The sequence below is a fragment of the Schistocerca gregaria genome, chromosome 6 (assembly GCF_023897955.1).
Source record: "Schistocerca gregaria isolate iqSchGreg1 chromosome 6, iqSchGreg1.2, whole genome shotgun sequence".
In the NCBI taxonomy this organism is placed as follows: domain Eukaryota; kingdom Metazoa; phylum Arthropoda; class Insecta; order Orthoptera; family Acrididae; genus Schistocerca; species Schistocerca gregaria.
In genome coordinates this window covers 218,307,545-218,334,324 of record NC_064925.1, presented here as the reverse complement: position 1 = coordinate 218,334,324, position 26,780 = coordinate 218,307,545, and the positions used below count along the sequence as shown (strand labels likewise).

General features: G+C 38.3%; 1 protein-coding gene across 4 annotated transcripts in view; it reads left to right on the top strand.

Moving 5' to 3' along the window:
* The window catches only part of LOC126277901 (influenza virus NS1A-binding protein homolog), a 219,701-nt gene that overhangs the window by 169,238 nt on the left and 23,683 nt on the right, over positions 1-26,780 (top strand). For all 4 annotated transcript variants that reach the window (XM_049977457.1, XM_049977455.1, XM_049977458.1 and 1 more), the window contains exons 3-7: positions 9,084-9,271; positions 10,908-11,106; positions 12,270-12,452; positions 15,992-16,123; positions 21,282-21,408. In XM_049977457.1, coding sequence (XP_049833414.1) covers positions 9,084-9,271; positions 10,908-11,106; positions 12,270-12,452; positions 15,992-16,123; positions 21,282-21,408 — 829 coding nt within the window. The remainder of the gene's footprint in view (positions 1-9,083; positions 9,272-10,907; positions 11,107-12,269; positions 12,453-15,991; positions 16,124-21,281; positions 21,409-26,780) is intronic.

Below are 26,780 nucleotides of genomic sequence, written 5' to 3'. Positions count from 1 at the left end.
TGGGATCCTTAATGACATCGTCAGGATGTGGACTTTGAGCCAAGTCACCCTGTCCTCATTCCTCCACACCTATCAACCTCATCTGCTCCTGCTGAGTCCAGTGTGCAATGTTCCTGGACATTGACCTCCACCTCTGTTGGCTCCATCAACATCTCTGATGATATTAAACCCACTACCTACAAACAGTACCTGCATTGAGATAGCAGACATCCCTTCCACAGAAAAAACTGTTCACATACGACCTCACCACCTGGAGACAATGAAGACATCTCTTGCCCAATATACTGAAGGTGTTAAGAGGGCCTTCACAGAGAATCACTGTACTCCTACACCCCACCTAGTTCGCAAATTTTCCTGTGCCATTTTGTCAAACACCTCAAAGAATCAGCTACAAAGAAGTGCCCCCACCCCACCCTATATGGCTGGACTGGAATAACTGAACCATACCTTTTGCTGGCGTCTTGGTTATGTATTATGATGCCCAGAAACGAGGGACATGCTACGAAGATGCTTCCCAGTGTTCTTAAAGTGGTCTTCTGTTGGCCACCCAGTCTACATGTCATCTTGCTCCATCCTTAATGCCACACTCACTCTTAATCTCTTGCCACAGAGATCATATTCCTGAAGACAACCCAGATGCGAGATCTGCCCTGTCCACCCACTTCTTATTCCAGTCCTGTTACAAGCTAATCCTGCCTTGTCAGACAGGCATACTTTCAAAAGCAGCCATGCCATAGACAAAGATCTGCCACAATCACAGCACAGCTTTTTAAGTCAGTATATTAATCAATCAACCGTTCCACCAGAATCAGTGGTCACCACCAAACTGTAGTCAAGAACAAAGTTGACCACCCAGTGCCTCAACACACAGCTGCGGACAGTAGCTGATACACAACTCTGAACGTGTGGAGCTTTCACTCCACCACCAGCTTTTCTGAACTATGCAGACGATAGTTATCCTTGCAACACATCCTTGGGCACCATAACCCTCATTTCCTCAATCTCTGCTAACTCTGTCGCCACACCCTCCGCCCAACTGTTTTCCTGTCACACCATTCCAATCCGCATCACCTTCATCAGCTGCACTCCACTTGCTCCGGCACATGTGTGTCACATGTCTACCCCGTGAATCTGCCACTCATTCCTCCCGCATTCCTAGCCAGCAGACCTGCTGCCTCCCTCAGAGCTGCTAGTTACCCATTCCCAATTCATTTTCTTCTCCTCCCTCCATCCGCCCCACTCTACAGAACCTAGAGTCGGCCAAAGTGGCCATGCTGTTCTACGTGCTGCAGTCTGGAGCCGCAAGACTGCTACGGTCGCAAGTTCAAATCCTGCCTCGGGCATGAATGTGTGTGATGTCCTTAGGTTAGTTAGGTTTAAGTAGTTCTAAGTTCGAGGGGACTAATGATCTCGGAAGTTGAGTCCCAAAGTGCTCAGAGCCATTTGAACCATTTTGAACAGAACCTCCACCCTGGCTTACTCCTAAATTGGAAACATAGTTGTACCTAGTGATAAGAGGGCACACAACAATATTTATTGGTAAGGATATTAAAGAAACAGAACTGGGAATATCACCACAGGAAACAGAACTGGGAATATCACCACAGGAAACAGAAACATGACCAGAAATTGCATTCACTGATTTCACTGCCACACATACACTGCCAGCCACAGATTCCATATCCCAGGTGGCCTGAATGAAAAGAGCTTGCTCCCATTTAGGGGCAATATAAATGTTGATAGGCCATTGGACTAACATGTACTACCCACTACCCAGCTGTGGAAAGGTGTGGTTGTGAGCCCACTTGATGAGAGCTACTGATTTGAATGGATATTGGGGGGGGTTGATAGAAATTGCAACACAAATGAGATTTAGAAAATAACACACATGTTTAAAATTAGCACACAACAACATGCTCTTAACAAAGGGCAACCTCCACTGACACTCATTCACAGCATGACATAAAAATAACACTCAACTGTAACTACACAAGTTTAACTGAGAACATTTCAGAGAGAATACTGAACCTTGAGAACTAGGTTTCGACAACAAAAGGGAATCTTACCATGTGGCTGGCACTGCTACTCTCCCATAGTATTGTGAAGTACTCGTGATTGCCAAACGACCAAAACAGTGATGAAAACTGAGCATCATTAAAAGACTGTGCCCAAAGTAGTGAGCTGTTAAACTTTCCATAGCATGGTGGAGTGTACCTGTCAACAACAGGCCATTGCAGGCGAGATGACAGCTAGTGAACCTTCCAAGAAGACATTGCAGAATGTGAAGAGTGGCAACACTCAAGGGCTCTGCTAGCTTGTTGGCACCTCACAGCAATGTGCATAAGATCAGAAAAAGTAATTCTGGTGCTAATGCATTGGGTGGTAAAGGTCTATCTGTAACATGCAGTACCATACAACTCGCTGATGCTTCTTCTTCTTCTCCTCCTCCTTCTCATTGTTTTACATCAGGACATTTCCTAACCTAGCACAGCCTGGGCTATTGGGACAGCTGGCCTCTGTGTTCCCGTGTGCATAAAGGCAAAGATGATGCTCTGATTAAACTATAATCTGTTTAACTGCGTCTGCCATATTGAACAATTTATTAATTCCTCTCAGAATGACGGCAACCAAAATATGTTTACAGATTTTAGTTCCTCTGTGTGTGTAGGGGATTATAATGATGTCTTTCATTTCTGTAATTATATAAGTGCTTTAATTCACAGTTGAATCTTCAGATACTTTGAAATAAAATTGATACCCAAATTAGGGATGGAGCAGATGTTTGTTCCTCATCAAAAAGTTCTGAGCCTAACATCTTATTTCATATTCATTAATAACTTGTCGACTCATTCTTTGTTTCTGGTCTTGCGCAGCTGCCCATGCACTCGTCACTGCATGTGACATTTTTGGAAGGATCTGCAATGTGATACATTACATGATCAATGCGAAAAATGTGTTCAATGGTATTCAATATACTAACTGGAAGAACGTAGAATCTTCCAAAGTAATTCAAACTCTCCAAAAGTGTTACTTGCAGAGGTGAAATATTAATGTGAATGTAAGTTCTCATCAACACAAACACCTCACTACAATGTGAGAAACTAAAATACTACTAAGGATACATTTATGAAATGTACAACAACGTAAATATTAAATAAAGTTTTTTATTGCACAGTCAATAAAACAAAACTGCTGCCATAGAAAATGGCAATTCCACCTCCACCACTTTCAGCATGTACAGTCAGGTCACAAATTGTGGCAACACTTCGCGCAGTTAATGCCCTTGTTGGGTTGTAGTGGCAACATATCATACTAGCGAGTCAAAATATACACCTCATTAATACCAAGTAAATATTATATATTGTAGTATAGGATGCCAACAATGATAGTAAAATATGTAGTGATTTGACTGGCATTGATAGATGTGGTTGAGAGGTGGTGTTCGGTCAGTGCTCCATCTTGTTGAAAAAGTATCCATGGTTGATATTCATCTAACTGTGGGGCAATGAACTGTTGCAAAACGTCTAAGTAAATGTTAGTGGTAATGGACTTTTTCTGAGAAGAAAAAGGGTCCAAAAACCTTGTTGCGCATGAGGCTGCACCAAATATTCTCTTTTTCACTGTCTCTCTGTAACTGTACAGTAGCATGTGGAGACTCTGAACCCCATACACTGACATTGTGCCGTTTTACCATTCCACTGACATGAAAGGTGGATTCATCGGTAAAGCATATGTGATTTAAGTAATCGTTAAGCCATGAATCCTGTTGAGAATCCCAGTTGCAAATTCAGCACGTGTCAGCAAATCGTTCGGTTACAAGGCCTGCGCAATTTGCCGTTCGTAAGCATGCAACCTAAGCCTTTCATAAAGAATCTTCACCACACTTGCTTGCAGTATTTGAAGTTCATGTAATGCTCGACGGTCTCTGTTGAAATGATTGCCGAACACAATCAACAGTTGTATCTCTCACATGAGGCTTGCCATTTCGAGGACAATCTTCAATATTTGGACATCATTTCTATTTTGATTAATATTAACTCGTTTGTGAGTTTTTCAAATTTAGTCGCATTAAGTGAAACATGAATTCAATAAATAAAATAAAAGGATCACTTAATTCCGAATTAACAAACATACAGTTGTGTGAAATGTTGTAATATAAAGTTGATGAATGAGATGACAAAATTTCACATCAGGGATTGATGCTAGTATTAGGTCCACACACTATTAGCATCAATTACCTGCCACATCCAACAAGGCCTGGAGGTGGCAGTATGTCACATTGGAAGTATGTCACATTGTCCGCAAGACTCTCCCATGTATCTGGTGCTATGTCCCACAGTTGGTTGGGTGTGCCCAAGATGAATGTCGGTGATTTTAAGTGCATATGATGCTTCAGTTTGGTCCATAATTTTCTATGGGATTGAAGTATGGCACTCGATCTGGTTGATGTCAGCCCCTTGTGGAAACCATTGCTGAACAATTTGACTCATGTGAGCTGGTGAGTGATCCTGCTGAATCTGGATCACTCCACTGGTATATTATATCTTCACACTCGACATCATAAGTAGTTTCATGATGAGTAAACACTAATCCATGTGAGGCTTATCATCAATTTGATGAAGTGTCCCTGCCCTATCTGATGATATCGACTCCTAGCATGAGTCTGTGATGGGGCCAACATGCAATGTGGTTTGAGACATCCTCCACATGGCCTGGAGAAAATCGCCGGACTCTCATATTGACTCATCTGAACAGGTGTGGTGCCAGTCATAGGCTACATTAAATTCAGCAAAGTCAAGAATGTAAAGTTTCATGTGATCAGCAGAGAAGGTGTCTTTACTAACAGCTCTGTGAACTCTAAAGCCAGCACCTTGTAAGTGGTTGCGAACAGTTGGCAAACATCCAGGGAAATAGTCTTATTCTTGAGTTGGATAATGTTTAAAAATGAATGTTCCATACAGGTGTCTACTAAAGTGTTGTTTTGCTGAGGCATCGACGTCTTTCCTAATCCCGACCCTCAAAGCTGGCCAATTACCCCTGCCTTGTGACAGAGCTTTATCCAGTTCGAGCCACAGCGAGGTTGAAGACCGCACTTGGCTACGCACTGAAACCATCATACTGGGAGAGTACCAGGGCGCAATCTGTTGTGGCCTGCATTCCATGATTTCATAAGTCACACTGGGTTGGATCCTTTGAAAGGGCATGGCTGATTTCCTTGCCTCATTCGAAGGGTCCGATTACCTTGCTGTTTGGTCCCATCCTACCTACCTACTTACCTACCTACCTGCATATGCTGAGAGATACTTGCAGTAAATGTCTCTTCTACTTCATATAAGCAGAGTGTTGTGTTCAGTGTACCTCAGCTGTATTCGTTTTACCGTTGCAACATGTGAACAAACTGTACAATGAAACTATACAGATATGCTTTATTTATTTATTTATTAAAGACAAGAGCATTTCAAAATATGTGTTACGAAGAATTTGTGTATGAAATAATGGTGGTGGTGGTGGTGGTGGTGGTGGTGGTGGTGGTGGTGGTGGTGGTGGTGGTGTGGTCTTCAGTCCAGACAAGTTTGATGCAGCTCTAAATACTACTATATCCTGTGCAAGCCTCTTCATCTTGTTTTGCTTTTGATGATGATCATTTTATATCCTCCTCTCAAGGTATCATCCATTCCACTCAATTGCTCTTCAAAATCCTTTGTTGCTTCTGACCGAAGTACAGTGTCATCGGCAAACCTCAGAGTTTTAATTCTTTCTCACATGATTCCTAGGGTTCATGTCAGTATTTTATGGCTGTGACTTATTAAACTGATAGTTCGGAAATTTTCACACCTGTCAGCACCTACGTTCTTCGGAATTCGGATTATTATACCCTTCTTGAAGGCTGAGGGTATTCTACCTGTCTCATACATCTTGCCCACCAGACAGAAGAGTTTTGTCATGGCTGGCTCTCCAAAGCTATCTGTACATCTAATGGAATGTTGTCTACTCCCGGGACCTTGTTCCGACTTAGGTCTTTCAGTGCTTCATCACATTCTTCACACAGTATCATTTCTCCCTTCTTATTTTCCTATACATCCTCCAATTCCATAACATGGCCCTAAAGTACATCTCCCTTGTACAGATCCCCTATATACTCCTTCCACCTTTCTGCTTCTCCAAATTCATATTCTTGAGGCAAATAAAACTTGTTGCACAAAGTGCCTAGCATCGAGCAAGCACGTTGGTCATATTGATTATTCATATGATTTTGAAACGAATCCGTTGGTTTTTGAACACATTCTAAACTGATTTCTGAATGAATCATGAGTTTATTTTTGAATGCATGCATAGTGTACATGATGTCTCTGTCAGGGGAATCCCCTTCGCATCTAGATACAAACTTCCCTGTGAAAAAAAAGGTGGATGGGGCTAGAAGAGCTGGGTGGAGTAAAGGCCAATGGGTGAATGCCAATTGCTGTCTGATTATGTGGTTGATTCAGTTTGCGAATGATCAGCATTGTTATAATTACTAGCGAAATCCATAGATTCAGACTACCAGAGCGGAAATAGGTGACTAACAGGAAGAAAGGGTAAGAAAGATTGATTGATTATCTTCTCGGTGCATCCAAGAAAAATTGAGAATTTTTGGCCAGTTCGCTACACTAGTAAGGGCCAGTTGTACAGTCCCCGGCTAGCAGCCGCTTATGTTCTATTCGGGAAGTAGCGTGGAAAATGCATTTTACAAACATGCAACAACGCCTAACCTGAGAATCGCAGCATAACTAAACCGGTAATTCTATGAGGGTTACTGAAGTTAACTGGGGAATGAGATTTGACAGTGGCAGGATCAGTTACAGAGTTAGTGATGACATGATTGTTAGAATGAGGAAGGAGAAGAAATGGGGAAAGCACACAAATTATGGAAGAGTATGACGATTCCAAATTTTTAACAAAATTTCATACTACTACTTTTTGACCTCTTGCTTGAGAAACTGGAGCTTATGAGTGAAATCTGAAACTATTTCCTAACTTAAAGCTTTTTGCTTGTAGTAGGCTTAATAGGCATTCAATGTTGGCACTTTGTGAATTACATTATGTTGGGTTATAAAAATGATGATTTGTGCCAAAACAGTCTCGTTTATTTGGTGTGGGTTAAAATTGCTGCAAGAATAGGAAGGCCTTTTTTCTTTTATATAGCAGACAAAGGCAAAATAGACTTAATCAGATCGAGAAACCGCACCAATCTTGGGTACTATTTGTACTTGTATTAAGAGCTTTTTCAGTATTAAATGATAATTCAACTTTTCATGTATCAAAAGGTTTGCGAATTTTGAATTGATATACTTGAGCAGACCGTGCAAAGCTGTAGCAAGATTACAGAGAGAGCAAAATGCTAGGAGCTAAGGACTGAATAAATGTGTGCGGTTTTGCTTGTTTCTTGTCTATACTGGGTTTATGTACCCTCTATTTCATTTTATGTCCCACAAAACAGTACGTTATTGGCTAACAGGCAGTAGAGAGTTCTTGTTCTCCTGATTACAAATAATCCTATCCAGTATTAATTGTGAGGTTCCTTAATAATAATAGCAGGGGGGGGGGGGGGGGGGCTCAGGCGGGATGTCAAACCGGCCAACTGAGAGCAGGAAGGCCCACAGGACTTTTAATTTCCACTTAGTTTGATGGCATCCATTACAAAATACACACGTTTCAATTCCACAGAGCAAAATACATTGGGTTGCGATAGAAGAATGCTGTGTTGAGAAGCATAGCACTCCACTATGACACACTTGAGACCAAATAACATGTCTTAAATTTCCTTGAACACAAGGTTTATGCATCAGACATCTTCAGAAAGATGTGCACTAAAAAAATGAACATATTTTTGAAAATTCGATTTTTAAAATATTTGACATCCTGTCTCGAACACTCGAGGGAGTGGGAGGGTGCCATTGTCTAGTGTTGCCCAGGTTTGGAAATAACGTAGATCCGGGGCTGATGTGAGGAGCAGAAAATACGCAGCATACATGTTGCTGCACATCAAAGATCTATCCAAAATGTGTTTTCTTCTCCGAGTTTAGTTTTCTAAAGTGCGGGGAAATTCTACACGCGTGAATAAAACTGTAACCATTCAAAAGATTGATAAATTTTACAGTTCTGAGGGAAAATACTGTCACGTAACACAGAAAATTTGTTTTCACCCCGGAGAAAGTGTATTTTTAACTGGGAAATCTGGGAATTTTTTTTTTCCTTGTCTGCGTATACACCGTGGTTATGGATATAGCTCTAGATGCAGGTGTTCGAAACAAACTAACATTTGTTAAACTCCAACTATTGTGTATTCAAGTAAAGTTTGATTAGTAAAGTTCTTCCTCTGAGCAAAGCTACTGCTCCTTCAGGTTTGTTAATACCTTCTGCTTATCCTGTTACTAGCTTAATAGCTACATGGCAACTATGATGATTATTGTAACTGATATTTACTGTAGCAGAGCAGTTATTTGTGTGCTGTAAGAACAGTGAGTTGTTTAGTGGCATCGGTGCTTATCTTAAGGGTAAAGGGAAAATTCAGTCCTCGAATCTAGGTATCAGAAAATAGATGGGAGGGGTTTTCAAATGTTATGATGTCAGATCGAAGCTGTGAGCAAATGTGCCTGGGATTGTACGGTCAACTTGCTTCTGTTACCGACCCAAAATCTGAAATGGTGTTAAGCCCATGACATCATCAACAGTATGCTAAACTCTAACTTCCTTCCCTTTCAACAATCTATACAAGAAATCATTATCTAAATGGAAATTATTCTTATATTGTGCTTGTGCAAGTAACATTAAAACTGAAAGTGATTGTTATATTACTAGCAAATGTCATTCAGAGCAAATGTTTTAGGCAGTAAACATAAGGATTCAAACACCCTTTGGAAGAAGCATGCTAAGGCATGTACCAGCTGCAAACTACCCTGAAAACACACACACACACACACACACACACACACACACACACACACACACGGCAAAAATGGTTGAAGAATGGTTGTTTGAAATTTACAGCATTTACTCATGTGTGAGATGCTATGGTGCAGTATAGTACTGTTTTGTTTTTGCAGGTTGGGAGTGCAGAGTTCCATGCTCATAGGGCAGTGTTGGGTACAGTTAGCACCCATTTATTTGAGATGTTCACTGCTGATGATGAGACAAAGGGCAGTCAACGTGAGAATGTCGTCACATACAAACTTAATGGAGGATTTGAGAAGAGTGCTATTGAGAAATTGATAGATTACGCTTATACTTCAAGGTATGTGTTAGTAAATGAACAAATAATTACATTCATCATAAATGAACAAATAGATATTTATATAAATGAATGTGATTTTGTAAGGAACATTCTTACACTAAAATTTATCAGCATCCAGTAGCCATCAATTAGTTGCTTACTTTACTACACCTATATTGATTTACAAAATTCATTCACCTACAAATGTAATAGATGAGACTTGCTTTAGTTTTGGGAGCGAAGCAGCTTAAATCACTTACTAAATGCAAGTCTTCTGGTCCAATTTACGTAAAACTTAAGTTCCTTTCAGAGTTCCATACTTAGTAAACACTTACTCAGTGAAAGATCAAAGCCTAAAAACTGTAAGGTTGCACAGGTCACACCGATTCTCAAGAAAGGAAATAGAATTAATCTGCTGAATAACAGGTACTTACTACGGATGTCTCTTTGTTGTAGAATCTTGGAGCATGTGCTGTGTTTAGACATTATGAAAAACCTTGAAGAAAATGACCTGTGGACACTCCATCAGCATTGATTCAGAAATTCTTTCTTGTGAAGCACAATTAGCTCTTTATTCACACCAAGTAATGAGTCCTATTGGAAACATGTTTCAAAATATGTTTTGTTTACATGGGAGCGAAAATAGATTGCATAATTTGAAAGCTGTCAGTCAGGTGCAGTTTCCCAGAATCGATTTTGAAGTGTTTGCATGACCACCTAGAAGCAGTGTTGTGAAATCGGTTTATGAAATATGGTTTTGGGAGCTCCACGTAAACAGGTTGATAGAAACTTGACGATACATTGTATTCTTTTCAGAACTATTAGAGTTAACATTTTACATAAATTACAATGAAAGATGATTAATACAAATTTTCACGTGAAGAAGAAATATAAACATGTTTTGAAATGATAGTTTTGTAAGTAACAAAGCTTTTCTATGTTAAGCTTAGTAAAATGAATTCCTTTAACAATTTAACATTACAGTAAGCATCTCTTTACAAATAAATTTGTACTTAAATTCTGCACAGTACCTCTTACCACACAATCTTTATCATTGTATACAAAGAACACTGTTGCAGTACATATTGGAGACCAGTAAATTGAAAATTAATTTTATGGACATTTAATTATATCATTGTATGGGATTCTGTTGAGTTCCTTTCTTTCACGGACTGCTTATTTCTCCTGGTCTTGGTGCTGGTGCTGTTATATAATGATTAGTGTAAGATGAAAATTAAAATATGACAATACATATATGCTTAGCTAACAAAATTACAGTGTAGTATCACCATATTTAATATGTATGAGTGCATGGTGATCGTTCTTTTAGACATGTCTGAAAGAACATTCAATAAGAGGAAGCCACATCTGTGATGCATAATATGTAAATTTTAGTTTTAATGCAGCTGATATCAATAGTTCTTCCCTTCCTTTCCCTTCTCCCCCCTCCACACTTTATTTTCATAACAACAATCTTTAATAATCATACTTACTGTTTAATAAAGTTGGTTAATCTCGTTCTGTTACAGTACAGTAGTCAGATCTCTTTTGTGGGTGTCACTGACATTTTAAGTGCTTTAGTTATGATTGTAATGTTCAGATTATGGAATCCATCACTAAATTCTGAATGTGTGATAAACTGAGCTTTGTCTTTCAGACTGGAAGTGAGCAACCACCAGGTGAAAGCTGTTTATCTTGCTGCATCGTACCTGAAAATGGATCGTGTGGTGCGTGAATGTGCGCGACACCTCATCAAGAACTTGTCTGTTGACAACTGCATTGAAACAAGATCACTTCCTGGCATAGCCAGGAATAAGAGTCTCCTTGAGCAAGTGGACAACTTCATAAACAGAGAGGTAAGGAATTTAAAAATTGTTTTTCAATTTTCCTTCCTGATTGACTGTTCTTTTTTTGCTTGGTAAATGTGGTTTTTAGTGGATTCTCCAAGTCGCGTAGCAAAATTGGAATTAATAAGATAGTAATTTAGTCCAGTGACAAATAATTTAGTATACTGTATCTACTAAACAAGAAAACAGGAAATGGGCAAGTGTGTGCTCAATTTTTCATTAAAAATTATAGGTAAAGTGTACACTCTTCTGAAGTGTGCAGTGCAACATAAACTAGAAAGCAAGAACAAATTAATTGACAAAAGATATATTGCTCAGAGAACTTAGTTTTAGACCTCAAAATGTTACTGTTATTCCCCATTGGGACTGTTATAAACTTGCTACTGATATTCTACCTGTGGGATGGGTGGGTGGCTGAATGAATCTAGCTTGCTGGAGACTGTCACTTTCTCACTACTGGGTTCAGCTCCAGAATACTGACAAAGCTTTTCATACTGCGGAAGTCCTTAATGACAAGTGTTACCAGTCTACTGAAAAAAAAAGGTTAGAGAAAAATGACAACCTATTCAATGACTCTATAGAATCAGTGGTGTTCAGATATTTCTGTCATGCACCACTGGATATTGATTTGGGTTGAGGGCAGTTCCTTGATTGTTTGCTATCCATCTTACCAGACTGAGCAAATTCATTTGATTTGTAAACTAGTCAGAGAAGTAATTTTGTTTGAATGAACGTTTATTACTAGGTCACATGCCTCTCCACTAAATTAGACCTTGGTGACCAACTGCTACTGATTTGACAACATGGGCAGAGAAATTTTCCACTGTTATTTTAATGGAACTACAGTGACATTTGTCTTAAGGGCTTGCTCACATTAGTAACACAGATTTACTGAAGAGATGATAATTTTCTTGATAGCTATTAAACCATTGAACATTTGCATTGTTTTTTTGTGCTACTTTGAAAAACAAAGAAACACAATAGTCAAGACATTTAATAGTCCTAACACATTGTATTCTGATTGTGTAGTAGTAGTAGTAGTAGTAGTAGTAGTAGTAGTAGTAGTAGTAGTAGTAGTAGTAGTAGTAGTAGTAGTTCCCAAAGAATTTAATCTAAAAACCTGTTTAATTATGAAGTGTTTCCAACAACTTTTAAAAATTGTTTCCTTGCAGTTCACTCAAGTTTCACAGTCAAACATTTTGCTGTCATTGCCATGTGTGAGAGTAGAAGTTCTGAACCAGACAAGACAAGAAATGTCTCTTGTTGCTTGTGAGTCAGCTTGCAAATTAGCATTGGAGTGGGTCCGACGACAGATTGAAGGAGATGCTATTCTAATTGAGCAACTTACAGAGAAAGTAAGTCCTTAAGAACTTAGTCAGACTTAAGACAAATTCAAATTTTTAGCATTCTCTTTGTGTAAAAACTAGTTACCCACATTGAAATTGAAAATGACAGGGTATTTTTAACTACTGTTAACATAGTTTTAAGTTGGAGACTTCCTGATGACAACAGATTTCCTTGAAAAGTGATGCACAAAATAAGATGGAATAATAGATTAATACTAATTGTTGTGATGGATGGCACAGTTTGTTCTTTCTTCCATCACATTGTCTGATGCCTTCATGGAATCAAATTTTCTTTGGTCTTCTGTCTCAGGAAAGATATGCCACTGCTCAGTAATTTACGGGAGTTGTCCAAACTATAGTAATTTATAGGTTTTAAACTTCTTGATTGTGTACCTGTTGGATGTATATGTTACTGTATGTACAGAAAGTTGCCCCCATATACCGTATTTACTTGAATCTAAGCCACACTTTTTTTTCCGGTTTTTGTAATCCAAAAATCCGCTTGCAGCTTAGTCGAATGCAAAGTAAGCGGAAGTTCTGAAAAATGTTGGTAGGTGTCGCCACAACTACGGCAGTTGAAAATATGTAGCGCTACAGTCATGCTTTGCTGGCATAAAGATAAATACTGGCGCCACAACCTCTGCGTCAGTTAAAAAAAAAAAGTGTAAGACGAGCTTCTTTCCTCCGCCCCAAGTTTCGACCACTGCATTTTCATACATTATCCAACAAAGCAAAAACAAATTCCGTACTGTTCATCTTCGAATGTAGCAGCATTTCAATGTACTACGAAAATCTGATCTGCAAGACTGTTTGGGATGTTTGTCATTATAGCTAACTCTACAGAATTTTTTCCTCCCTGTGAGAAGAGATGGTTGCTAATAGGAACTTCTATGAATTGTGAATCACATACAGTTTCTCTTCACCATAAGAATAATACGAATATAAACATTTTGCCTTGTATTCTTTTGTGTTTGCTGCTATCTCATTTAAATCCTGTCTGCCTAATAAACTACGAAACTAGTGTGAGACAACAGCAAACGCGGAAGAATACACATATCATGTCATGTTTATATTCGTATTATTCTTGTGCCTAATAGTGATACAGTCAGAAACGAAGCACAGCAATTGACTAGATTTTTAAATCTAAGATGACTCTAATTTCTGTGCAGAATGTAATATACAAAAGAGGCGTCTGCAAAGATTTTCAAATTTTGCTAAACTCTCGTTCAGAACATCATCTATCATACGCAGTCTATTATTTGGCTCTTGTTGATCATTATCAAAGAAAGCAGCAGTGTAAGTAACAACAAATAGCAGTCTCTTGCCATTGTTTCGCTAATGGGAGAATTCCTCTCTTTTTTAATTGTAAGCGGCAATAGGGCGCACAAAAGCAAGCAAGCCACGCCGCGAGTGGGGATGGATCGTAAACACACATCATCAGAATGCGACAAACAATGCATGACACAGTACAATACTGCATTTTCAGCTAGAGTGATGTAAACACCCATAACAGAGAGAACGGCACAGCACTTAGCAGATCAAACAAAAATAAGCAGTCGATTCGAACCAGACGAAGCATGTGAAAAAGGAAGGGAACCTGTATAAATAGGGACGGAGCGTCCGACGCATAGCAATGGCTACCTGGTAAAGCTTAACTGCTAAGCTTAAGACTCGAACCAAACTACTGTAGCTGTATCGTCATTCATTCGACCTAAATTGTCTCTCATATTACAATGAACCAGCTTTGTTTGGATTTGGAGGTGCAGCCTTAAACTTTTCTCTTCCCTTGAATTTAGTCTGAAATTTCAGGTGCGGCTTTGATTAGAGTGCGGCTTAGACTCGAGTAGATATGGTATTTCAACTGAGTAGTAATAGGGTGGACATGCCTTGTGGTCCAGCTTGGATTAGTATTTTACTTTCTTAATTCTGATGTAAGCTGTGTTGTTAGATTAGGTTTTCAACAGTTTTCCTTAACTGCTTGATGTGGTTATTGGATACTGTAATGGTGCTTTTGGAAAGAATGAATACAGAAAGTTTTGCTTACTGTTGTTTCTTCAATCTGAACTTCAGCTCAATCTAACGATCTTGTCATTGACATGATATTAAATACCAATCTGTCTTTTTCCCTCTGGTGTTAAAGTAATTTTATTACAACTTCGTTTATAGCCCTCCGTGTGATTACATTGTTAGTCACGTCTGCAATTTGTCATTTTCTTCGCTTATATAAAATGTTGGTGGTATATGACAAACTTACTTCCGAAAAATGCTTCTTTTGGATGCATTATCCAGTTTCATAATGTATGCCTCTAACTTTCTCTTCTGTTTACATTGTCTTAGTATTCCGCATTTTGCAATAGTTGTGATAATCAACTTTCCGTAAATAGTTGCTTTGCTTTCATAAAAGCACTGAACTGTAGGGTTGTCCAGAAAATAATAAAAGATTAACAGCAGGAAGTTTTCTTTTGGAGTAAATGCCACTCCCTTACCTTTTGTCAGCATGATGTGTCCCAAGTCATCAAATATAAGCTATTCATGTTACTCCATTATGTGGTGTTATGTTTTGTTTATGAAGTAGTCTACCATAAAAGTCTGAGGGATACAAAACCACGCCACCTCCCATCTTCTCTCACCAAGCATACAACGTAAAACTTGTGGTCTGTCATAAAAACATGGTGCTGAGCTTTGGTTTGGGGCAGTAGCTTTCATTTTTAACCTGGAATGTTGAGATTTCTTAGTTCAAAACAGGCTGATCTGGCTTCCTGCTGTAGAAATATGGAATTAAAAACTTCCACATAGAGCCACAATTGTTGCTTAGCTTTTTTTTGGGGGGGGGGGGGGGGACGTGTTCGTCATAGCAATTGAATTAGTTTGTTAATATTGAAGGCAAAATTTCCTTTCTCTTCGATAATGTATTGATTAAGTAATTATTCACCTATGTACATCCCTTTTAACACAATGTACTATTAAAATGAGTATTTTAGATACGTTGGTTTGTACAGTTAAGAGTTAATTTGTTGCAGTCAATTGTTTTGATAAACTCTTCATAGAAGTTTTTGTAGTTGTGGCTTGCATAACGAAATTCACACACACCCGCTCCCTCCAGCACACTTTTTCATTTTGTAAATTGTATTATTATTGGTAAACTCCAACAGTGGGAAGTCCAGGAGAGAATAACAGCAATATGGAAAGCGTAGACTGCTATGCGCCACATTGGGTGAGGTGACATTAACAGGCAGGCACAATGAATAAACACTAAATATTTTCAGCTTTCGGATAAAGTGCTTCAGAAATAAAACTTCCATGCATTCACAAAACTCGTGCAGAGATGGCCACTGTTACTGGGTGATTATTATTGGTAAGAAAGTGTTGTTGCAATGTGGCCAAAATTTATTGTACACAATAATAATTTTTATTTAAAAAAAAAATTATTTTGCAGTTACCATTAACTAAAGTGTTCCCTGAACAGACTTTGAGTAAACTACGTATGTGTATATGTGAATGTTTCTGTCTTACCCTGTTGCATAACTAATTGACGTGTTTTGTTTTAGACACACCTCCTGTACCTGGCATTGGACAATTCCTTACAGGATTGCTCTGAGTTGCCGACTGGTGATGTGGGTGACACTGAAATAGTACAAGACTATAAGAAAATGTCTAAGAAGAGTCAGGCAAATCCCAAGGTAATAATGTCCTCAGTATTAACTTCCTGAGGCATATGAAGCAAAAATGAAAACTCTCATGGCTGCTTGATTGCACCATCATTGTTTAGGTGTATTGTTTCAATTTTCTCATTTTCATTCATTTTTGATTGCAGTTCGTTTTAATATATTTGGAAAAACAACTCTCGAGTGGGCACACTGTTCTAAAAAGTAAAAGTACAACAGCAGCAGTTTTATGCCTAATCGATGCTTTAACCTTGAGCTATTGCGCCATAGCTGCCATGTATTCCGTTGTTGTTGTTTTCTCGACAATGTTAAAGTGACTCAGTGCATTTGGTTAGCTTCCTCAGTTTATCTGAATTGTAAGCAGGAACGTGTCGAATCTTGTAAAAAGTAAAACGCACACCTGCTGCGACAGTTGCAAGCTTTTTTCCAGCAGTAAAAAAAAATTTCACATGGGAAATGTTACTTTGGTTACACTAACATCTGAATGTATTTATTAATTTCATTTATTTGATGTTTTGTTCCAATTCAAAGGGTGTATTAGACGAATTAATTCGCAAACTGCTTGAAGAAGGTGATGATAAAGTCTGGATAGACTTTTCAGACGTGGAGGAAAGCGAAGTAGATTTGAGTGATGAAAACACTGAATAGGACCTTGGCAATGAATCTGAACTTGATGATGAGGATGTTGATGATCCTGAAGAGACAGCAGATGTACAAGGGTTCTTTGTTGAAACGACACATTTGCACATTGGTATAAAGGCGAGTGTGCTAAAACATAAAAACCAACAGAAAAAAAAAAAAAAAAAACATTGTGCAAATTCCACCAGATCCGAAGTGAGAGGTGATGGTTGGAACTGATGAAGTTAGTGCTTCTTGAAAGTAATTGACCTTGACTTTATTGATGAAATTGTAAACTATACCAATACCTATATAAATAAACAGTGAGGCACACATCAGTTCTTGCAGGGTTGAAATAATGGCTCTGTTAGAGATTTTTGAGGAAGAAGAAGAAGAAGAAGAAGAAGAAGAAGAAGAAGAAGAAGAAGAAGAAGAAGAAAATAATACCATCATACTAATGTACTGGAACTCTGGGCATCAGATGGAACACAAATGCTACTGCTTAAGACTGCAAATGAGCTACAATAGGTTTCTAATCTTTTTCTAAGCTGTTTGAGGTGTGTTGATGTGTAAATGAGGAATGACAGGAGGAAAAACTGGTAAGTTGGTTGGAATTCGTACAATATTGGATCCTTTTGCTGCTACCTGTCAATGTTCTTACAGTCTGGTGAATTCACCATGATAGATGACATGCTTCACCCCTACAGAGACCGCTGACAATTGGTACATACGCTACCTCCTTTCTGAATATTTGCTGCAGAAGTCTATCATTTGCATTGGTACAATGACAAACAGATGTGAAATTATTCCAAAATTTCTCCCAAACAAAACAAAAGAAATTGAAAGTGCAATGTTTGGATTTCAGTAGGATAAGACCTTAGTTTCGTGTGTTCCTTGTAAAAACTGTACTATCATACTTTAGTCTGCTGTGCGTGACATGCCAACAGCGGATGAAAAACATGAAATCATAATCTAATACAACATGACAAAAGGTGGAGTTGATGTAACTAAAGTGTGTGCCTGATACACCAAAAATTACAAGATGATGGCCACTGGCTACTTTTACATTTTTTCTGGACATAGCTGGAAAATTAATTTGCAAACAAATTGTCTGTGGGGTGTTATGAAAGTAAACATGTCAGAAAAACTGGATAAATTGTTACTTAAATAACTAAAAGAGCAAAACCTTTTGTTATAAATGATGAAGATAATGAATATGGACTTGTTTCTTCAATAAATGTTTGTTTAAGGCAAGTTTGTTTAAGGCAAGTTTGTTTAAGGCAAGTTTGTTTAAGGCAAGTTTGTTTAAGGCAAGTTTGTTTAAGGCAAGTTTGTTTAAGGCAAGTTTGTTTAAGGCAAGTTTGTTTAAGGCAAGTTTGTTTAAGGCAAGTTTGTTTAAGGCAAGTTTGTTTAAGGCAAGTTTGTTTAAGGCAAGTTTGTTTAAGGCAAGTTTGTTTAAGGCAAGTTTGTTTAAGGCAAGTTTGTTTAAGGCAAGTTTGTTTAAGGCAAGTTTGTTTAAGGCAAGTTTGTTTAAGGCAAGTTTGTTTAAGGCAAGTTTGTTTAAGGCAAGTTTGTTTAAGGCAAGTTTGTTTAAGGCAAGTTTGTTTAAGGCAAGTTTGTTTAAGGCAAGTTTGTTTAAGGCAAGTTTGTTTAAGGCAAGTTTGTTTAAGGCAAGTTTGTTTAAGGCAAGTTTGTTTAAGGCAAGTTTGTTTAAGGCAAGTTTGTTTAAGGCAAGTTTGTTTAAGGCAAGTTTGTTTAAGGCAAGTTTGTTTAAGGCAAGTTTGTTTAAGGCAAGTTTGTTTAAGGCAAGTTTGTTTAAGGCAAGTTTGTTTAAGGCAAGTTTGTTTAAGGCAAGTTTGTTTAAGGCAAGTTTGTTTAAGGCAAGTTTGTTTAAGGCAAGTTTGTTTAAGGCAAGTTTGTTTAAGGCAAGTTTGTTTAAGGCAAGTTTGTTTAAGGCAAGTTTGTTTAAGGCAAGTTTGTTTAAGGCAAGTTTGTTTAAGGCAAGTTTGTTTAAGGCAAGTTTGTTTAAGGCAAGTTTGTTTAAGGCAAGTTTGTTTAAGGCAAGTTTGTTTAAGGCAAGTTTGTTTAAGGCAAGTTTGTTTAAGGCAAGTTTGTTTAAGGCAAGTTTGTTTAAGGCAAGTTTGTTTAAGGCAAGTTTGTTTAAGGCAAGTTTGTTTAAGGCAAGTTTGTTTAAGGCAAGTTTGTTTAAGGCAAGTTTGTTTAAGGCAAGTTTGTTTAAGGCAAGTTTGTTTAAGGCAAGTTTGTTTAAGGCAAGTTTGTTTAAGGCAAGTTTGTTTAAGGCAAGTTTGTTTAAGGCAAGTTTGTTTAAGGCAAGTTTGTTTAAGGCAAGTTTGTTTAAGGCAAGTTTGTTTAAGGCAAGTTTGTTTAAGGCAAGTTTGTTTAAGGCAAGTTTGTTTAAGGCAAGTTTGTTTAAGGCAAGTTTGTTTAAGGCAAGTTTGTTTAAGGCAAGTTTGTTTAAGGCAAGTTTGTTTAAGGCAAGTTTGTTTAAGGCAAGTTTGTTTAAGGCAAGTTTGTTTAAGGCAAGTTTGTTTAAGGCAAGTTTGTTTAAGGCAAGTTTGTTTAAGGCAAGTTTGTTTAAGGCAAGTTTGTTTAAGGCAAGTTTGTTTAAGGCAAGTTTGTTTTTACTGACAAATGACCATGTTGTAAATTTTACAATGCGCGCCTGCTCGTGTGACATCAGTAAGTGCGCCTGCTGGAGGGGTTACAGGTATTGCAGGAAATAAAAAATATAAATAGTGAACCAGAAGGTTGGTTTGGAACTCAAGCTGTGTGTTCCAGGTATGATCATGTTGTATGTTTGAAAACTGCTTTCAGATTGAGAACAAACTAGCAACGCAAAAGAATTGCAGTCAGTTAAGTTTCAATGGTAAACACTGACAAAAAATATTAAAAGGGTTGAATTCCAGATTAAAAGATAGTGGGGAAAAATGAGATCTGAGCTTTATACTTTTTACACTTACTCTATCAACTTATTGTACACATCTGTTGTGCAAAATGAGAGAGAAGACATTTTCCATTGCAGACAAATTATTTTGCAGTTGTTTTAAAAGTAAAAATTTCTGTCCTCAATCTTCTAAGTAACATGTCTTCATACTAAATGCTGCAGTGCAGATGCACTGCTTTGAAGGATCATGAAGTTTTGGTAAATCAGGCGATAGCCTTCAGTTTATTGGTAGAATACTAGGGAAGTGCAATCAGTCTGGAAAGTGGATTGCATACAAATCACTTGTGCCACTGGTTCTGGAATATTGCTAAAGTGTGTGGGACCCATACCAGATGGGAATAACAGGGGCTATTGGAAATATACAGAGAAGGGCAGCACTAATGTCACAGGTTTTTTACTTGGGCGTGTGTCACAGAGATACTGAAGGAAATGAACTGGAAGACTCTTGAAGATGGATGTAAACTATCCCAAAAAAGTCTGTTAAAGTTTTAAGAACTAGTGTCAATGGTAATTGTAGGAATATACTACAATCCTATATGTATCGCTAATGTAGGGATTGTGAGGATAATATTTGAATAATCACTACATGCAGAGAAGCATTCAATCATTCTTCCTGCACTCCATACATGAATGGAGCAGGAAGTAACTGTAATAACTGCTACAATGGTACTTACACTGCGCCATGCATCTCATGGTTGTTTGCAGAGTATATATGTAGATGCATGTGTAGAGTTGATGTAAAAGGGAAATGATGTATTACAATAACTTTTAAATGTAATCTGAAAGAAACAGCTCTTAAAACTTGCTGTTTTGAATATATTTTTTTATTTTCATATTTTGGGCTAACATTTAATTGAGCTTTCATTATAATGTTTATTTTTGTGATAAGTTCATGTAATGATAAAGGAAACTGGAAGGAGATACAATGGGATATTCTCAATCTAAATGAGAGAGAGAGAGAGAGAGAGAGAGAGAGAGAGAGGAGGAGGGGGGAGGGGGTGGAAATAACTATGTTTTCAATGATAGCTGAAAACTGTGTGGATGAGTTTCTTCATGAGCTTTAGTAAAACAGTAAGGAATGATTCAATATGTCAAATACTTACTGTTGTTAATAAGAGGTGTGGATGTGTATCATTAGGTGTCAGAAGATATAGACATTATTAACCTTTATATCACTCAAATTTGGAAAAAATGATAAATTATAGTAACTTGTTTAAGAGTTAATAACATGTTACATGTTAGACAATTAGTATTTGCAGACCTTTATACTTCCTCGTGAGTTTCAGAAAAAATTGAGGACAAGCTGACAATCTAGACACTAACAGTTCAAAATTTCTTCTGTTACTGAAGGGAAAAAAGTGACCAACATGTACTGTGTTTAGTGGTTTTGTCCAGTATTAGAAAATTGTCTATGATGCAGTAACATAGTACCGTATGGTGAACAATAATTGCATTATTACACCTCAAGAAAACATTTTGTTTCATAATTCAGTGCAGCTACCATTCTCAGTTGGAAGCCGAGTACCCTTTCACGGTTGAGTGGCAATGATTGTTTACCATTGTTAATCTGTTGTTATTGTTAATTCTTAGGGTCGACGAAAGGCTCAGCTGCAGCCAGCCAAACCACGTGTTCTCCTGTATTCTCGTGACATAGGTGAGAGAATTGAGCAACAAACTGAAGAAGATTGGAGCCTTATTGCTTCTACCAAAGTTGCAGGTATGTAAGATACAGAAGGGACAAAGAGCACGCTGTGTGTTGCACTAGTATATTTTGTTAAATTTTGGGGATATTAAATAGTTGCTCACATGCTACTGTAACTTTCACAGCTTGCTAAATACAATCGTAGTCATGTAGGAGCTTCCTGAGGGTATGAGCTTCCTTATTGTACTTGCCATGTCCTTCGATAAATACGTTGGAAAAGAGAGCTTTTCTAACCTGCTAGATTTCATTGAGGAAGAAAACTGCATCAGATAGTGATGATGATTTTCTGCTGTAAAATGAGATCCATTGAACTTGCTTACCAGGTACTCTATCACAGATATTTCTCTTTTGACAGCCTCCATGGGCCAGTTTCTTATCTTTTCTACATGTTTCAGATTGATTTCATTTCTCTCAATTCTCCACCCAGTCCTGCCTATTTTCATGCCATTTGTATATAATGATGCAGTAGAATATACTGCCACTTAGTGTCATTCATTTGGATAGAATACAAACATCCAAGAAATACATGAATCTACGCATGCAACAGTCATCTCTAAACAGTTTTTCCATTATATTGCACAATTTTAAAAACAGCCTTGAATGAAGGACACATAGTTCTCACATTTAAAAAGTTCGGTTATGTTCTTATGTAAATATGGCTGTATAGAACTGAAATCTGAAGTTTAAAGGGGTGGGCCAAATTTTATATACGAGGGATTAAAATGTGAGAACAAGGACAGCTGTTGCTGCCATTCCTGCTGTGTAGTGATGCCATCTATGCTGCACTAATAAGTACATGATTGATACAGTTCTCTTTACCAACTGCTATTTTAAGTGTTTGCAGTGATAGTCTTTTCAGAAAACTCTAAAAACATTAATTATGCTACTATTCTATAAATCGAAAATTCCTAACATCAAAATCGACAAGTACTTCTGCTATGAAGACGAAACTTTTACAGCCCAGTAAAAGTGAGCTGTCACTTCGTAGCTTGTCTGTTTTATGAGCACAGTTACCCTGGTCTGAACTCACTGAAAAGTTAGTGGTGTGAATAATCTACTGCCAATAGTGTAGTCCACACCAAAATTACAGTTCACATACTGTAATTGCACTTTGATACTTTCGATACTGTATGACTACTGTTTCTGGCCAGATAGTCTCATATTCTTTAATTACGCATAGATACAAAAATAACTACAGATTGCACTTAGTTGTGATCCTGCAATATTGTTAATGTGGTAACCTGACCTTGATCTAATTACACACAGTTACTTGTGTGTAGCAAGTGAACATAATAGCCACTAAATGAAAACAAAAACGATACTGTCCTTCAGACCCAACAGTCACATCAGTACAAACTTGATGTAGACAGTATTGTCCTTCGGAAAATTCACTGATCATGACCTAGGTCCATTATTAAAGTTGGTGATAGTCATTATTGAAGTTTAACACAGTCCATGAGAATAATTACACATTCAGCACCCAATTAATCATTTAAAACTGTCATTTAAATTACTGAATCAACTCTTGGCTTTGGAATTTAGATAAATCGGTACTTTCCCAATTTGTAATCTGTGCTGAATTGATTGTGGTACACTATTCTGTATTAACGGACATAGGTCTTAATCATTTCATAACTCAGCCTATAACGACCCAAAACTAACCTAACATGGCTTCCATCTTACTCCTTGGATAAGTTTACACTAATTTAAACTGAATTCGTCTATTGTTTGCCAAATTTTTCACAAATTACAATTAACCGTATCAGATCTTAGGTTTTTATGGAAGAAGAAAGTTTTTCCTTTGCCATAATGCTTTGGTGATTTTTCGATGATTTTAGATAAGATTTATACAAAAATATACACCCATTTTAAAACGTACATTGTAAGGGCTAAATTTTATGGACTAAAATTATTACAAAATATTACTTACTGTAATAAAAAGAAAAGTGATCATTCAGTAATTATCATGCACAATGTTGTTCCTGTCTTCAATCCTGAGACTGGTTTGATGCAGCTCTCCATGCTACTCTATCCTGTGCAAGCTTCATCATCTCCCAGTACCTACTGCAACCTACATCCTTCTGAATCTGCTTAGTGTATTCATCTATAGGTCTCCCTCTACGATTTTTACCCTCCACGCTGCCCTCCAATGCTAAATTTGTGATCTCTTGATGCCTCAGAACGTGTCCTACCTTCTTCTAGTCAAGTTGTGCCACAAACTCATCTTCTCCCCAATCCTATTCAGTATCTCATTAGTTATGTGATCTACCCATCTAATCTTCAGCATTCTTCTGTAGCACCACATTTCGAAAGTTTCTATCCTCTTCTTGTCTAAGCTATTTATCATCCATGTTTCACTTCCATACATGGCTATACTCCATACAAATACTTTCAGGAAAGACTTCCTGACACTTAATCTATACTCGATGTTAACAAATTTCTCTTCTTCAGAAACGCTTTCCTTGCCATTGCCAGTCTACATTTTATATCCTCTCTACTTCGACCATCATCAGTTATTTTGCTCCCCAAATAGCAAAACTCCTTTACTACTTCGACTATGAAAGACGAGATAAAAGAAATTATTCAGGTAGTGAAGGGAGACGAAAATTTAATAGTAATGGGTGACTGGAATTCGTCAGTAGTAAAAGGGAGAGATGGAAACATAGTGGGTGAATATGGATTGGGGAAGAGAAATGAAAGAGGAAGCCGTCTGGTAGAATTTTGCACAGAGCATAACTTAATCATAGCTAACACTTGGTTCAAGAATCATATAAGGAGGTTGTATACATGGAAGAATCCTGGAGATACTAGAAGGTATCAGATAGATTATATAATGGTAAGACAGAGATTAAGGAACCATGTTTCAAATTGTAAGATATTTCCAGGGGCAGATGTGGACTCTGTCCACAATCTATTGGTTATGAACTGGAGATTAAAACTGAAGAAACAGCAAAAAGGTGGGAATTTAAGGAGATTAGACCTGGATAAACTGGCTAAACCAGAGGTTGTACAGAGTTTCAGGGAGAGCATAAGGGAACAATTGACAGGAATGGGGGAATGAAATACAGTAGAAAAAGAATGGGCAGCTCTGATGGATGAAATCGTGAAGGCAGCAGAGGATTGAGTAGGTAAAAAGACGAGGGCTAGTAGAAAGCAGTAAGAATATAAAGTCATAAAGTGAAATATAGCAAACCAACCACGTTGGTGTGTTTGGGTGGTCATGAGCTACTGTGGACTGCTGTACTGACTTTTCCATAGTGATGCCCAACAGTTGGCAGCTTTTGCACATGAACAGGTTGAACATTTACAAATGTGTACCTCAGGTTTCCATTAGGAAATAATACTTTTGTTGCAGCCAAGGTACAGTAAAAGTTAATGTACACAATTGTAGCCTGAGGGTTTGAAATAATTAAAGATTTACATTTCTGAATAATTAAAGAAACCATGGAGATTTGTTTGAACATGATTTTGCAGAAACAGTAATAATTTCTATTGAATTGTGCTGGTTAGTTTGCTTAAATGTGCAATTCTGTTTCAGTAACAATGTTTAATCTAAGGAAATGAATGTAGATCTTGCTAAAATATTTTTGTTGTTAGCTGCATGAGTAATTTATATATTTTTACAGCTTTTGTGTGTGTGTGTGTGTGTGTGTGTGTGTGTGTGTGTGTGTGTGTGTGTGTGTGTGTGTGTGTGTGTGCATGATAACAAAACATCAGATCTCTGGTGTTTCGTAATTAGCACAGTTTTTAGTCATAATAACTATTCTAATGGTTTTCGAATAATCAAAAGAATCTAGCATATAGAAAGATAAGCTGAACTTGCCCTGGGTCAATATTATTAATTTTTAGGTGCTGTGTGCATTTTATACAAATGGGAATACGGCAAATGATATAATGAAACTTCCACATGGGAAAAATATATTGGAAAGCGCCATTAGATAGGCACAATAAATAAAACGCGCGCGCGCACACACACAGTGTTTCGAGCTTTCGCAACCGACGGCTGCTTCGTCAGGAAAGAGGGAAGGAAAAGGAAAGATGAAAGGATGTGGGTTTTAAGGGAGAGGGTAAGGAGTCATTCCAATCCTGGGAGGGGAAAGACCTTAGGGGGAAAAAAACACACTCCATCCATACATACACACACAAGCAGACATATTTAAAGGCAAAGAGTAAGGGCAGAGATGTAAGTCCAGGTGGAAGTGTGGAGGCAAAGATGTTGTTGAAAGACAGGTGAGGTATGAGTGGCGGCAACTTGAAATTAGCGGAGATCGAGGCCTGGTGGATAACGAGAAGAGAGGTTATATTGAAGGGCAAGTTCCCATCTCCGGAGTTCGGATAGGTTGGTGTTGGTGGGAAGTATCCAGATAACTCGGACGGTGTAACACTGTGCCAAGATGTGCTGGCCGTGCATCAAGGCATGTTTAGCCACAGGGTGATCCTCATTACCAACAAACACTGTCTGCCTGTGTCCATTCATGCGAATGGACAGTTTGTTGCTGGTCATTCCCACATAGAAAGCGTCACAGTGTAGGCAGGTCAGTTGGTAAATCACGTGGGTGCTTTCACACTTGGCTCTGCCTTTGATCGTGTACACCTTTCGGGTTACAGGACTGGAGTAGGTGGTGGTGGGAGGGTGCATAGGACAGGTTTGCAAGGGGGGGCGGTTGCAAGGGTAGGAGCCAGAGGGTAGGGAAGGTGGTTTGGGGATTTCATAGGGATGAACCAAGAGGTTACGAAGGTTAGGTGGACGGCGGAAAGACACTTTTGGTGGAGTGGGGAGGATTTCATGAAGGATGGATCTCATTTCGGGGCAGGATTTTAGGAAGTCGTATCCCTGCTGGAGAGCCACATTCAGAGTCTGATCCAGTCCCGGGAAGTATCCTGTCAAAAGTGGGGCACTTTTGGGGTTCTTCTGTGAGAGGTTCTGGGTTTGAGGGGATGAGGTAGTGGCTCTGGTTATCTGCTTCTGTACCAGGTTGGGAGGGTAGTTGCGGGATGCGAAAACTGTTTTCAGGTTGTTGGTGTAATGGTAGAGGGATTCGGGACTGGAGCAGATTCATTTGCCACGAAGACCTAGGCTGTAGGGAAGGGACCGTTTGATATGGAATGGGTGGCAGCTGTCATAATGGAGGTACTGTTGCTTGTTGGTGGGTTTGATGTGGACGGAAGTGTGAAGCTGGCCATTGGACAGATGGAGGTCAACGTCAAGGAAAGTGGCATGGGGTTTGGAGTAGGACCAGGTGAATCTGATGGAACCAAAGGAGTTGAGGTTGGAGAGGAAATTCTGGAGTTGTTCTTCACTGTGAGTCCAGATCATGAAGATGTCATCAATAAATCTGTACCAAACTTTGGGTTGGCAGGCTTGGGTAACCAAGAAGGCTTCCTCT